The 16,008-nt window shown below is 35.7% G+C and overlaps 2 protein-coding genes across 3 annotated transcripts; one reads left to right on the top strand and one right to left on the bottom strand.

The window, feature by feature from the left end:
• Positions 1–3,150: 3,150 nt before the first annotated feature.
• On the top strand, positions 3,151–7,320 carry LOC141592220 (uncharacterized). Of its 2 annotated transcripts, none has more exons than XM_074412824.1 (5): positions 3,151–3,766; positions 5,999–6,056; positions 6,175–6,292; positions 6,383–6,500; positions 7,025–7,320. In XM_074412824.1, the coding sequence occupies exons 1-5, from the start codon at positions 3,245–3,247 to the stop codon at positions 7,061–7,063; spliced, it is 855 nt and encodes a 284-aa protein (XP_074268925.1). In that variant the 5' UTR covers positions 3,151–3,244; the 3' UTR covers positions 7,064–7,320. The 2 variants fall into 2 exon arrangements, with proteins under 2 accessions (XP_074268925.1, XP_074268926.1); XM_074412825.1 differs by having other exon boundaries at positions 3,154–3,766; positions 6,386–6,500.
• Positions 7,321–8,751: 1,431 nt separating this feature from the next.
• Positions 8,752–15,625, bottom strand: LOC141592219 (DNA replication licensing factor MCM6). The gene is made up of 18 exons (XM_074412823.1): positions 15,439–15,625; positions 15,201–15,353; positions 14,980–15,105; positions 14,447–14,609; positions 14,153–14,346; positions 13,861–14,056; positions 13,703–13,780; positions 13,106–13,335; positions 12,888–13,002; positions 12,123–12,197; positions 11,888–12,028; positions 11,533–11,736; positions 11,165–11,326; positions 11,023–11,078; positions 10,791–10,918; positions 10,163–10,282; positions 9,341–9,471; positions 8,752–9,214 (listed from the first exon to the last, which is right to left on the bottom strand). Exons 1-18 carry the CDS (start codon positions 15,513–15,515, stop codon positions 9,071–9,073), a joined length of 2,493 nt encoding a protein of 830 aa, XP_074268924.1. The 5' UTR covers positions 15,516–15,625; the 3' UTR covers positions 8,752–9,070.
• Positions 15,626–16,008: the final 383 nt, after the last annotated feature.

Raw genomic sequence — 16,008 nt, 5'->3', positions numbered from 1 at the left:
AACCTAAATTACTGTTTAAGAGAGAAAGCAAGCAAGTTCATCTTCTTAATCGCATTATTAGCAATCCCCGGAGTTTGGAGGGTCAGTTCTTATCGTTGTTCATACCGTTGAGTTCCTTGCGTCGAGGGTAAGATCCATGTACCCTTTTTATTGTCTTTCCTTTGATTTGGTTAAACCCTAATTTAGAGATTTGGGGGTTTTATGTGTAGTATGTGATTTGGTAGCCTATATGTGTTGTATGATAGGAGGAGGGTTCATAGAAGGGCTTTTTGACTCAGCAGTAGAGACCGTCTGATTGTGTGCATACCAGGTAGGATTTCCTACTCAGTATTAGTCCCATAATGGGATATTGGTTGATGTATTGTATTTCGTTGTTTGATGTAATAATTGTATCGTGATTGTGGTTGTGATCGTTGTTGATGGTTCGCGAGGCGTGGCCTCGACTGAGTGGGGTCACTTGCGGGAGTGGCTTCACGCCCTAGTTTCGCCTTCTGTGGAACCCGCCACAGAAGGGATGTGCACATTAATGGACAGGGTTATCGCTCACTATGTGGAGCGGGGATTTGGTGGGTACGGCTGCGGTCCCCCACTGGCAGGGCTGGTCCAGTGGACAGTCAGTGATAGAGATGATTGGATTTGGCGTGAGTGCGTGTGTGTGACAGTTAAGCTGTCTTGATTATCTTATTGTTAGTATATATTGAATTGTGTGATTAGTACCGACCGGTGTTGTTTTGTAAACTGCGGTGATCCATTCGGGGATGGTGAGCGAGATATTGAGCGAGGTATTGAGATGAGTCTTTGGGATATTTGGGATGCCACGACATGATGATAGGAGTCTTCCTTGTAGCTTATTAGTTATTTACATTTGATTAGACAGTCATTTGAGATCATGTATCGTACTTTTGGTTTGGTTTTGAGGATTGTAACTATTCGCTAATTATTTATAATAAACGTTGTTTCTTCATTGTTATTTGATTATCATTGCCTCGGGTAACCGAGATGGTAATGTCTTCATACCTGAGTGGTCCTGGTAAGGCACTTGGAGTATGGGGGTGTTACAAAAGGTCTATAGCTATATGATATTCTTTCAAGTAAAATTACGGAATATATTTATATAAGAAAAATTACGGATTATATGATTCTAAAACTAATTTATAACTGAAATTACGGAATATATTTTAAATTCCTATATTGATGGTACTCTTCCCAAAAACAAACGTACTCTTAACCATGTTAAATCTACAAAGTACAGTAATGGTAAAAAAAAATACTTCATCAGTAACTATTAAGTTAAGACGGTCTTATACTGTGAGACGGTTCTATAATGTGGAAAGACAACTTATTTGTTAGCATTAAATGAATAGTAATTTTTTTTATAAAAGTGGACCATTTCGTGGTGTGAGACCCTCTTATTTTATAATTTTTAACTCGTTAAATAAAAAGACAAATTTTTTATTAATTTAATAATAAAATTGAACATTTTTTTACTAACAAAAATGGAAAGTTTCATAGTTGAGGTTATCTTAACCTATAATTTATGAATACATTTTATTATTATTATTATTATTATTATTATTATTATTATTATTATTATTATTATTATTATTATTATTATTATTATTAGGGTAATTTGATAACTTATACTTTGAATAACTCACTTTTTCAAATCTTATACCTAAGATAACTTTCTTTAAAATCTTATACCTAAAATAACATTTTCTTCCAAACTTCATACCAAATATGAAAAAAAAGCTTTGAATTGACAATTTTACCCTTACTAATTAAACACTGTCATCATTTGCCTCACCCATTAACACACATATCTATGATTACCACCATTAAAAACCATCAAATTAGTAAGGGCAAAATCGTTAATTTAGGGATTTTTATAAGATTTGGTATCAAGTTTGTAAGAAAATGTTATTTTAGGTATAAGCTTTTAAAGAAAATTATCTTAGGTATAAGATTTGAAAAAGTGAGTTATTCAAGGTATAAGTTATCAAATTACCCTTATTATTATTATTATTATTACTACTACTACTACTACTACTACTAGTACTACTACTACTACTACTACTATTTCTTGATGACTTTTTAATGTGTATACAAGGGTAGAAGGCGGGCTTCATTTGAGATTATTTTCCTGATAATTTTTTACACCATTTAAGTGGGGTTATATATCCTTTATGTTGTCTATATATCTCAAACGGGTTGGATCATACATGTTGGGTACGGTGGGTTCAAATACGGGTCGAATAATATGGGTTATGGGTCGGGTTATTAGGGGCAAAGTGCAGGTCAACATATAGTATCTAACGCCTTTTATCGATCGAAAAATATTTTTTAAAAACTAAAGTATATTTAATATTAATATTTTAATCATATTCAATGTTTAGTTTTTAAATATTTTTTTCAAATATATTATATAAGAAATATTAATATTTTAATAAAAATTATTTTAATTTATCTTTGATTCAACGGATCGACGTGTTCATGTCGGGTTTCACTTAAATTAACGAGTCATTTCGGGTTCCAGATCAAACGGGTTACTACTCGAGATTTTCGGGTTTTAACCCTGGAAAAAATGGATGAGGTCGGGTTGGGTCAAAATTCGACAGGTCTATATCTTAGTCACGTCTTAAACTCATAACTTATCATTTAGTTAAAATAATATGGATACGAATTCTACAAATAACCAACTCTAAGTTGTTGTATTTTACATTTATATAATATCGACTTTCGTATGATTTTAAGTTTATTAACAATATATATGGAGTATATTAGCTTAAAGGTAATCATCTAACCACAGAGTATAAAAACAGCCCGTGAATTTCACGGGTTTAAAACTAGTAAAGTTTAAACCAATTACTAAACCGATCGTGAATTCATCAAAATCTTTTAGATCTAACCCTTCCGCGCAAGTCATGCTTTTATCTAGTTGTGTAACCAAGTTGAGGCGATAACTAGCTTGAAATGGACTCGTATATTAAAAATTAAACTCGGGCTCCTGGAATCATTGTGGATCTAAACCCGTGGAATTTTTCTCGAGCTCAAGCCTTTCTTAAACATTTTTTTCTCCGAGCATAATCAGAGGTGAGAGGTGTATTTAATCCAAGCCTCTAACGGAGTCTAACCGTATGCATCCAATCAATCCCAAACACTATACCGCCCAGTAACGATTTCAAATTTGAAACCAATCTTACCGAACACACTAACGAAGCAGAGCAAGAGACAGCAACCTCCAATGGCGGCACTTCCAGCGGACGACAGAGACCTCGACGACGACGCACTTTGGGCCGTTATCGACTCCGCCGCCGCCGCGACCGCCGCCTCATACTCTTCCCCCGCCACTACCATCTCTCGCTACCGTAAACCCCTCACTCCAACCACCAATACCTCCAAATTCCTCTCTCCGTCGCCAAAATTCCTCTCTCCACCGCCGCCGCCGCAGTATCACCACCGCAACAACTACTCCAATTCTCCGATTACCGACGACTTTCGCCGGCCTGCGAAAATCCTTCGGTCATCGTCTTCCTGCATTTCTGAGCTCAGCCACACTAGTCCTCATTCCGCCGCAGCTGTCAATCGCTGGCCGATTAATCCGGTGTATCAGGTGAAAGAGTTAAGTCCTTATGTTCAGGAGAATGTTTCGCCTACGATTGTTGATCGTCGTGTTGATGATAATAAGGAGAATTTTACGCATTGTTTGTCTGGCCGATATCCTACTGTTTCGCTCTTTAAAGATTATCAGAAAGCTGCTATGGAGGTCAGTAGATTACCGATTCATTAAAGTTTTGTTAATCTTATGATTCGTATTTATCGATTTTCGGCTGTAAAATTATTCTGTATTACTAATTGTTAGGGTTTAGATAACCTGCATTTTTAATTTGTTAGTTTTCGATTTGAAGTGATTTTGTTCCTTTATCATGAGTATCTTGAACAAGTTTTCAAGTGTTCGTGATGGTAAGTAGTTAATTGTGAAGATTCGCGGATCCTTAATCCATAATTCTTCCTGCATCATTTATGTTAATGTACTCCGTAGTTCATAGTTTGGTTTACTTCTCGCTTTTGTTTTTTCTGGTATTGCATCAAACCTCCTTTACCTCGCCATGGTCGAGAATTTTTGAGGTAGCACCTTAGCAGGCTTACTCATTGGACTAGCAGTGCGACTCATAGATCGAGAGTATCTTCAAAGAATTGAGTTATACTCCGTATCTCTTTTCTTTGTATTACAACCCCATACCTCTACCATTGAAACTCAGGAGGTTGCTTTCACTCCCTTCTCAGTTGACGGATATTACGCCACAGGGCAACTGAGTTATATAGCTCTTTTCTTTGAATTACAACATCAAGAAAGCAAAAGAAAATACAAACAAATTCACAAAAACATTATATCTTGAAAGTTCTCCTTAGAGGAAGGATTTGCCCAAGCTTCCATCTACTGACTAATTACATTCACTACATTCATTTTGCTACTGACATTCTGAAGTTTCTCTATGCAATAGGACAATAGCTATTCTTGCATAACATGTTCCTTTAGCCTTGAGTCTTTGACAGATTAGTGTCATAGGTTGATACTTGACAGCTCATCACTCCGTTATTCTAGGGAATTAGTTAGGAGTTATTTATGCGTATTTGCGTACTGTGTATAAGTCCATAGTATTAGGTGCCCTGATCCGTGATTTGTACTGTAATATGTTTGAGCTTTTAAAGTTAGGCTTGAGTGTTCTGTGTGCATTAGTGTCTACCCTCTTTCAGTTGTTCGGTGTAACGTAGTATAGAGCTTTATGGTCTCCTGACTCTCTTGGCATTCATACGCTAGGGCTCCATCTTTTGCACTTCTTATAATTTTAGACTATAAACATTCTGATAAAGTTACCACTCTCATCACCCATAGCATCTTCAATAGTAGCTTGTGTATCATTTCATTGTTTGGTTCACCTTATAAATTCTGCTTTCAATGTTTTCTATCTTGAAATCATACACACACATAGTGAACATCACTTAAAACTACCACATATCGTTCTTTTACTGCCGATCTATTTTCCTGCTTCCCTACAGTTGCCTGCTAGAAGCTGTTGCTCCCTAGCTCACATAGCCACATGCATGATAAAGACTCCCTGAGAAGAGTTGCACTCCTGAAAAATGTACTTGGGTGATATTCAATTCCTGTTGATCAATGTGACTGGAATTGACTATATGCTCCGGAGTAGTGGAGTACTATACTAGTTACACCAAATTGTTTTAAGATCCTTCTACATTCCGGGGCTTGAGGAGAGTATGGTGACGGAGAGGGCATAATGGAGGGAAATGATATATGTGGATTTTTAGTATTTGATGTTTTTTTTGACATATTTAGTGTTTTTATTTAATTTTTAAAAGAAATTATTTGTTCTTCTCTCCTTTATTACACCTTTTTTTACCTACCACTTCCCTTTCTTACTATATTTTACTTGGTTTACTTTTAAGGTATTCCGGATCCTTAAATTCTACTTCGGTTTTCAAAATCGTTTTAATCGTTATTCTCGATTTAAATTTTTAAGTTTTTATAAAAGAAATCCGGACTTCGATTTTAAAACCTATAAATTTACCTTGACTTTGTATTATGTTTTGCTCTCCCTTTTGTTTTTCATTTTTGCCTTTTCTATTTTTTTCGCATTTTGAGGTGTGCGTTCTCACCCATGAACGGTTTTAAAGGATGATTCATGACAGCCGACCCCAAATCATTTTGGGATTAAGGCTCTGATATTGTTGTTGCTGCTGCTTCAATCTAATGTGTGCAAGAGAAAGTCTCCTTTACTACTGAGATGTTTGACAAGAACTAGTCATAGTACAAATGTTAGAAAACGACTGTGTAGCACTTTTAATCAATTCTTTCCCCGCTTATGATTTTTGCCAAATCTTAATGATAAGCACAACATGAGAGGTTGGAATAATATGGTGTTTTGTGCTAATATATATCTCGTTATCCTTTTCTTTCTGTCTTTTTGATGCCCAGGTTCTTGAGAAATCAGACTATACCATGATATCTGGGAATCCTTATATCAAAAAGTCAGGTAATTGGCAATTAGATACTCGTATTATGTATAGCTCTCTTCTCTTTTCCTGAGAGCAAATGATGAAAGTACGATTGTATATCCACAAAGTTACTAATGTATGGAGTATCTTCTATAGGTTGGAGAAAGATTGCGTTTTACTTCAATGTCTCGTTTGAAATCAAGGACAAGACAATTGAATTTGATGACAACCGAAATGTTCAACGTGCTGAATTTTTAATCCGTGCATCTATGCAGTAAGTGCTACTTAAGTTCGACATTTTGAAAATAAAACTATTCTCCATTATTGCATATATTTATCCAATATTTGACATTGTTTTTACCAGAAGTGGTAGGTTTTCTGATGGATGGGGTTCCTGTGAACGTCGGGAAAAAAAGTTTATGAAGCCAAACAACGACATACCCAGTACAGCCGAAACCAGAGCAAAGAACAAGGCATGCCAGGTTTCATTTCTGTCTAATTCTCTAATTATTTAGACATAAATCCTTTTATTCTATTACAAGTTTATTAGCAACCTAGTGGAAGCTATAATTTTATCAACAGTACAAAATATCATAGTGGTATTAAATATGAGTTTGATATTTGATATGGGAATCAATTGTGACAGTCTCACCTGAGGTTGTTTATAAGGTAATGCGGTGCCAATAAACTTCAAAACATTTATATCCCGGTCAAGATATGGGATTGTGGCCCAAATTTAACACCATAAAAACTTTAAATCTACATTTTGTTTGCAATGAAGGAGAACACACATTCATTATGTTATTTCTCAGAGAACAATATTCAACAGTATGCCTTCTTGCTTTGTCATCATTTTATATTTGTCACTTGCGAAAGAAAACGAGACACACTTTCGACTGCAGAACCAAGAGAGACCTGCCATGTACTTTCACTACTGCCAGTGAAATGTCTGGCACTGAAACCCGGTATGTTTAAGTAACTTAAAATTGGTGGTGTGTAACTGCAGGACCTGATAGGCATTGGCTCGAGCTGGTGCAAGCCATAGCCATTTTCCTAGCCCGCGATAGTCTACTCATCGGTTGTAAGTGTTGGTAGTTCCTGTGACAAATTTTCAGAAAGGTACACGAGGCTGTTTTTGCTTTGTAAATTTATATTGAGAGCAGTATTTTAGACAAAAGGATCAAGGAGAAATATAAATCATGTAACAATCAGATGTAATATACACATTTGCTTCAATTTTCGACTGAAGTGAGAATGAAACAGCGTTTTGCATAGTATATGATTCAGTGCTTCAGACATCACTTTCTGGTATAATGGACATTGGGTATCCGACACGTGCCTGTGGTTGAAGTTGCTCTTGTTATCAACAGGCTTTGTTTAGTACCTTGTTATTTACTCTCAAGCAACTTTTTTACAACGATGGACAGTTCTATGCTTACGTTTTTATGCTTTTGCGAGTATTCAACTATTTAGCTTGCTTCGCAACGTTCATGCAAGGCACAAAGCCACTAAATATTATAATCAATGAGATCAAATGTAACATTACCTTTGTACTTCCTCCATTCAACTCCACTCTACCACTTTCTTTTTTCACGTTTGCCAACGCGTGTTTTACGCGCTAAATATCATTAGTTACGTATTTGCAAAAATTATAAAAATTAGATATTTTTAATGTAGTCGTAAAGACGAATCAAACAAGATCCCACATGAATATATTTCCACTTACGTATCGAGAGAAAATCGAAATTGAATATACAATTGTGAATAGTGTATAAAAGAGAAATAGGTAGAGTGGAGTTGAATGGAGGAAGTATTAAAAACAAGAGTTGATTTCTGAATGACCTGTAATTAGATTCAGTTTGAATAATTGCAGTACTCTATTGTTTAACTACAACTGCAGCATTATTACCAGCATATCTTGGCAAGATATTTGCCTAGCTATCAAATTGACGGTCCAAAAGACAACTATGACAAAAAAAAACGTAAATGATCTTTATTCTTCTTTAGTTTCATTGCCACAAGTGTTTCAGAACACTTGCATAAAAGTAATCTTGAGTTGAAAAGAATTTCTTAGATTAACCGTCTTGAGATGGAATAGTTAGTTTTCAACAATTGTGTACAATGAATTAATGGAAATAATTAAAAAAAAAAAACTAAAATGCACCTGATTATAATATTCCAAAATAAATGAATCAAATATATACATTACAAAAGTTTCAAACTTAAATTTTTGGTCATCATTTTATTTTAGTTATATACATGCCAGTCAAAAACGTTAACAATAACTCTTGTATAAAACCATTTTATTCAAGTGTTGTAAAATCACGTCATATTTTACCCAAATAACCCCACTAAAAGAACCCCATTAACCACTACTTTTTCCATAACAAGGACATCAAGGTCTTTTAATACATGGTTTTATAATGTGTTATTGTAAAACCACCCTTCAAATGACTCACTCATTAACTTGTGGCTAATTTTCTGAGTGTAATTTGGAAGCAAATGCAGTTTCAGATCAATACATGCTACAGTTAACCCTTTATATAACCTCAAGTCCTCAGTGATTAACATTTATATATCAGGTCCTTAATGCTACATTTGGACATAGTGAGGTTCTTATTATATGTAGTTTACTCTAAAAGGGCAGTCACCAGTCGGGCACCAAGAAATGTTGCAACATATACTTGGAGGTTCGGGTGGCAAGCAAAAGGACAAAAGCAATAACCAGAGATCTAACTAATTAATCTAACCATTAATTTCTTCACTTCCAGCTCCAAGTCTCAGAACAAACCTTAAACGTAACAATCTAATACAAGAAGGAAGAATAATCTAGAACGTTGTACAATATGTTCAGTGACAGTCACCCAGATAATCTTCATTTGATCATTTCTGGCATGAATTCCGACGACTGAACAAGGTTCAAGGCTATAAGCTAAGCAACAAATAGCTTAAATCTCGTACACAGCACAAATAACTCAAATCAATGACAGGAGGAGCTAGCCTGCCAAAACTACAATACTATAATGCCGCATCCAACTCACCAGCAAATTAGTCAATATTCAATAACGTAATTTGGAGCAACTGCCAAAATTCTATCATCTTTCGATACTGAAGGTTGCTCTGCAGGATTCTCGCCTTCAACAGGCGCTTGCCTACCATCATCCACTACAATCAAATGACCTTCTTTTACTAATTTCTGCACACGACAATTATCCAGTACATTGTTTAACATCGTTCTCAAAAAAAAATGTACTTCACATCTTTCTCAAAAAAAAATGTACTTAACATCTCACATATTAGAGGTGTAATAATTGTTACATACCTGAATAATAGCTCTGATTATTTTAACATCATTGCGGGCTTCTTCCATTGAGGTATAGCTATTTTTCTCATTTTGCTGTGCAACATACCATTGTATCAAATCTTTCTGTCGTGTACCGAGGAGAGCTGTGCCTATATATCAAACACCAAAGTTATTCAGAACTAACACTTGAAATTTAACAATATGAAATTTACATTGTCCTTAATGGAACAAAGTAATAGGGAGAGAATAGGAAAAATAAAGAACGTATTTTCTGATTTTGAACTTTTTGTAAATGAAATCACATATTTTTGTTGTTTTGGAGATTTTCTTAAAATCAAATAACTTGATTTTCCAATGTATCAAATCTTTCTCATTTTGTAGGCTTGTAGATGAATGAAGTTTATACAGAATATGTAATTTCTAAATAGCACATAGACAAGGTTTATCAACTTCATCCCCCTTATACTAAAAGAATAAGAGGTCTCCAAATTTTCCCGCCTAAATGAATTTGACTATAATTGGGCTTTTATTATATCATATATGTAATTGGGCTTTCATTATATTATATCTACAACTGAATTATACTGAACTTTCCTTTTTCCACCGATTAATACAAAATATTATTAATAATAAATTTTACAATTAAATTTCAAATTTAGTTAATATCAGTTGTATAATTTTTACCTTCTTTAATATTTCTATTTAAAAAATCGCGCTTTCGCGCGGGATTTATACTAGTTTCCATAAACAGTAAAAGATATGACAAGAGGAGCTGGCATTGATGGAAAACTAGTGAAAATTCATGGTAAGTTCAAGCACGAAGCTAACTAGTGAAAATACCTTCTTGCTCTGCGGATTCTACAAGCTGTCTAAGTCGCATCACAAGTATATGTGTTACTCTGTCATAATGTTCATCTGTTATCACCAAGTTCTGTTCCTTGCTTTTAGATCCTCCATTTCCTGCGAGATAAAAAGCTATAAATCAACTCAAGTATCATGCTTGACCCGTTACCAAAAGGAAAATCAATCCTTTTCAGCTAGTACTCAGTTTTACTTGTATTACTGTTTTGGGTTTTTGTACTAAACGATCTTTACAAGATACTTGCAGAAACGATCGAGATGTGTTGATTATAGCATCTCCAAAGTTGCTTATTAACAAACCTTTTTTCTATTGCAATTCGTATCCTAAGAAATGACTTAATTAATAAAATCAGAGATCAGCCCATTTAAGTAAAATCCTCACCCAAATACCCAAAAACCAATTAAATACTAAAATCAAGGGCAGTTATTCCATAACATGGATCAGTATAATTATTATCTTAACATGAAACCATCTTATAGGTGATTGTGCTTTTATGGGCAGGATTGTATTGTGTGAGACTAATGTATACATACAAGTCATTAATTAATTTATGTAATGAGGTATATAACAATAAATGAGTCCGTTTTATGCAAAATAGTGTCTCACCAGTGGGAATCGAAGCATCTTCAGTTGTTCCTGTGGCAGGCTGAGGTCCCTCAGAAGCATCAGCACTTACACCAGCAACATTGATTTCTTCTTCGAACTCTGACAAATCAATTTCGCTGGATTCAACACTGAAACAGAAGTATACAAGTTATAAGTTGAGTAAAAAAAACTTATTGCAACTTATCAGATAAGGAATAACAAGAAGCAAGGAAGCAGCATTTCCAGTTCTTGCCTAATTACTGATGTTTTAAGTAGTCGAACTGCAATAGTGACATGGCGTGGTAGCACCTATAAAACAAATGTTTCAAACATTTTAGTAAAAAGAGGGACAAAACACCATAAACAAATATAAGAAGTTCCAGGCGAAGAACCACCTGTATTTCCAGATGACTTCGAGCAATGGCTTCTGACAGCCGGATGAGAGCCTCCAACTGTCTTACTGTCATTCTATAAGCAACTCTGCTTCCTGGAGCTGCGTCTCCTCTTCGAAGAGTGACATATGACTGAACTAACAATTTTCTGGCTTCTGAACTTAGCTGCTCAGAATATAATGAAAAATGATCTTAGAGACATCCAGTTAGTAAATCTTGTAAGAGCGAATTTCACATGTGCAACCAAACAAAATCTTTAAGTAATCCACGTGTTTACTTAGACGGTTATTGGGTTGGTTTCACATGTGAGACCCTCTCTTCTCACAAGTTTCTGTGGATTACCGAATCAGAGACACTTTCTAGGAAAATACCTTTGGTTTCAATGTTTTTGCATATGCAATGTATCGCTTTAGCTGAGCAGTAGTAAAGGTTGGTGACAATGCTTCCTCCCGCTTTTGATGTACTCGAACAATGTGATGAGCAATGTGGTAATCAGTTTGATCATCTGGATCATCTATCATAACATACACCAGATCAAACCTTGAAAGGATAGCTGGAGGTAGAGCCACATTGTACTGTTGGAAGAAAAATAAAAGAGTAAATTCACAATATGAGAACCATACTACAATATTCACTTTTTAATTTTCTGGTTAATACCATCAAGTACGTAGTATATCCGATCATCAAAGCAAATTACATGATTGATTTGGAACTTTAAATTCACACCTTGAGTGGCTTAGTTTTGTCATAGCGCCCTCCAGCTGGGTTGGCAGCAGCTAAAATTGATGTTCTAGCGTTCAGGGTAGCCTGGATTCCTGCTTTGGTTATACTTATTGTTTGTTGTTCCATTGCTTCATGAATAGCAACCTATAGTTTTGTTACAAACACATTACCTCACCAAGCCCTTTAAATGATTAACTAGCAAGAGACTACATTTTCTGTGGTCTTGTGAATATATTACCTGGTCTTTAACGTCCATTTTATCAAACTCATCAATACAACAAATGCCATTATCTGCTAGCATCAGTGCTCCAGCCTGAAATTGTTCATAAGAAATGGGATAAGCTCATGATCATGAACAGATGCTATAGGCTAATCCACCAACTGATCAACAACAAAATACGTGAGAACAGAAGAAAAAAAAGGCATTAAAAAATGACAATCCTTCTGAATGAGATCAAATCCTCTTAGTAGTAGTGTTAAATGGGAGATACAAGTCTGAATAAAATCACGAGGAGAAAACAATTTTAACAAAGAAGAGATCCAAGATAAAGAGAACGTAATAATTATGAAGTAATACAAAACACTACGTATAAAGTTGAAGTTGATAACCCAAATGAAGTCTTTCACACCACTCCGCCATATCCAACATCATATTAAATCAATAAAAAGAAGACTCATATCACTCTCTATGATCTTTATCAATGTTCCTTAGGTCATCGCCTTCCCCTCACAAGCACAACTTATCACTTCACCACACTTCAAACCTCCGAAGCCCAGAGAGGTGCATCACTAGATATATATTCGAATTTTCTATTGTTCGCATAATCTTCAAATGACTTCCTGAATTTCTAATCCAAATCAGGTAGTATTTAGCTATCACAATTAAAAAGCAGATAGTAGTTATCACACAGCCAAAAGAAGAAAATATTTTAGCAGAGAAGACTCTTTAGAAGCTCTTGAGAAACTTTTAAACTGTACAGTGACAAATCCATTAGAGGTTTACCTCAATACAGAATTCTCCAGTTTCGGGTTCTTTAGCTACAGTTGCAGTCAAACCGGCAGCAGATGATGATTTCCCTGAGGTGTAGACAGATCTAGGAACTAGGCCTGCTGTATATCTGCATGATGGATATACTTATATGAATGTTTGCTCTGAAGCAAAAGAACAATTTACCAGTTGGAGAAAGAGAAGGGTAATAGAAAAACAAAACAAAGAATTACTTCAGGAACTGGGACTTTGCACAGCTAGGATCTCCCACAATGCAAACATTAATGTCTCCTCTTAAGTTGATGCCTTCTTGGGTGCTCTTGTGAATACCACTTAGCAGCATAAGAAGAATTGCCCGCTTGATATCTTGGTGACCAAACACAGTTGGGGCAATGCTATCAACCAGTTTATTGAAAAAGTCAGGGGTATTTCTCATTCTTTGTATCTCATCGAGCTCCTCTGCCTGCCAGTGTGGACAATGGAATCACTCCATACTGTCAGTAGGCTAATACATAAGGATTTAGGAATTCAACGTGAGGAACACGCGTAAAAAAGGTATTTCTAAAAGTCACGCATCTTTATTACTTGTTTAGTACAGATAAAAAAGCTAATATTCTCTTTAATCTGAACCACATACAAGAATTACAAACACGTAGAACAGGTGACAGTGAAACTGACTAAAGTCTTTTGTATAGTACATATGACATCCAAGGGAGGACCAAATTAAAACATGATACGTTAAAAACCAGAAATTGCACATGGTAACCAAAAAGAAAATCCAAGTCTGTAGAAAAATGAGCATAAATAAAATCATAAGCACAAACACACACCGCAAACTGCTGGCTCTCATCCTCATCAGCATCCATTTTCCTGTTCCTTATGTCAACATCTCGCCTTCCATCAACAATCTGATCACAAAAATAGGAACTTAAGTACAACAGTCAAACACATTTTAAGTGAACAAATGTGGTCAACTAAATTAACACACCTGCACTGAGTTGGCAATAAAAGCTAAACGATATGAAAGATCTCTCACTCCCAAAGCTTTGAGACCTCGAACTCCTTCATTCCCAACAGCAGCGCCCTTTCGCTGAGAAGAATCTCGTCTAAATTCCGCTCTCTCACCCGGAGATGTCAATGCTAATATGTCCGGGATAACAACCACGGTCCCGGTGAATATGACCCTATCATAATTTGACACAATATACAAATATACATGTTAGAAGCAGATAATCTTCATCGAGCCACTTAAGTGAAACATTTATCTTAATCAGACTTACGTGTCACCAGCTCTAGCCTTTTCAACAATCTCATGGCGTAGAATGATATCCAGCGACCTAGGCAGCGACCCAGCTGGTATCTCCTTAGAGGTTTCCTGCATTCTCGCTCTTTGCCAATCTGCAAACTTACTTTCTTGTCTAAGCAACGCCCACCTTGTCCTGTTTGCACAGGTCGCATTCACACATATTGTTGGCTGCAATAAAACATACATCAAACCAGTGCTTCTACCTCACTTCCAATTGTTCCATAATAACGAAGAAAGCTCAGGTATTTGAATCAACCAATAAACCAACCTCAGTATACTTGAATTGCTGTTCGACATTCTTAATGACGGTGCCACAATCCAAACACTTGAAAGTACCTTGGAGTAGCTCTGGTCTAACCTCACTGGTACGAGTAACCACTCCCGTCACTGACACTAATCTGCCTATTTCTGCTGTGGCTAACTCTCTTAGTCTGCGTTCATTTTACACCAAGTGTCAAAAGAATTCTACTCAAATGTGTAACTCAGTTTTTAAAAAATTGCAGCTCAAGACCTACAATGATCCGACATCACACTTTCGTGTATTTTTCAATTTAAACCAATGAAAACTTCTTTACTAAAAATCTCCTTAGGACTTATCTAATTTCGATTTCAGACCTACTTCGATTGGCAAAACAAAATTCTCTTCAATACCCATGGAAACATTTATCAGAACAACATCAGAGCCTTAATACCGAAATGATAACCGTCAATGATCAATTGCATACATAAAATACAACGAAAGAAAACGGATAGAGAAAAGCAACTGGTAAAAAATGAGGAGATAAATTAAGAAGTTGACACCTTTTCACCAAAGGAATATTATAGAAAGCGACATTAATATCCTTATTCGGATTATCATCAGCAACAACTTTAGGCTTCTGCTCATTCACAAATCTCTTACAAGCATTCCTCAAATACGGCTCAAACCTAATCAACCGCCCACAAATTAACCACAAAATCAATAATCATTTTGAATCAATTGAACAAAACCCTAGAAAAACGAACAATTCAAATTTAGCTACCTTAGATACTCATCAGAAATGGCGCGCTGTAAGGCGTCGTTGAATTGCATGACATGTGAGAAATCAATGAACATAGTAGATGATTCAGTTGTCTCCATGACGTCAATCTCGGATAGGTAATACGGTTCCCTTGCATTCGGGTCGGATCGAAAGCTAATCACCGGAAAAATGAAATTAATTAATCGGAGTTTGCGAAATGAGAAGAACTGAAGGAGGAGAAAGAGAGAGAGGTAAATACCTTTTGAGGAAGTCAAGGAAGACATTTTCGAGAGTGACAGCTTTTTCGTCGATGAAGAATGCGCCATAGTTATCCATTGTTGAACGGAGGTTGAAGGTTTATGCAGTGGAGAAAGGTTTACTGTTTGTTGTTGAAGAAGAAGAAGAAGAACAAGGAAAACCTAATTTTTGGGGATTAAAGAGATGTAGAACAAATAAGAGGAACGAGTTTTGGCGGGAGAGTATGTATTTCCCGCCAATTTGGCTAGTGTTGGGTTTGTGGGCTTAACAGAGTTGTGTTCCTTCTGGGCTAAACACACTACGGTTGTTACCAACTTGTCCAATATGTGCATTGTCATTGGAGTAGTGCAAATAAAGTTTACATTGACCCGAACCTGATCCGAGAATATGAATGACTTGTAATCCGAATTGATTTAATTTTAATTTCATTAGTTTCTCAATAAGATTTTTTTCCCTATTTTATCCATTTTTATATTATTAGCGTGCATTCGTTCATAGCAAAGGCTTAAGGTTATATACTTATATAGTTATATACTAGGTAGCAGGAACAGATATCTGAACACGAACACAA

Source organism: Silene latifolia, chromosome 7 (genome assembly GCF_048544455.1).
Source record: "Silene latifolia isolate original U9 population chromosome 7, ASM4854445v1, whole genome shotgun sequence".
NCBI lineage: Eukaryota > Viridiplantae > Streptophyta > Magnoliopsida > Caryophyllales > Caryophyllaceae > Silene > Silene latifolia.
Note: the sequence above shows the minus strand (reverse complement) of the source record. Positions and strands in the feature narration are given on the sequence as shown.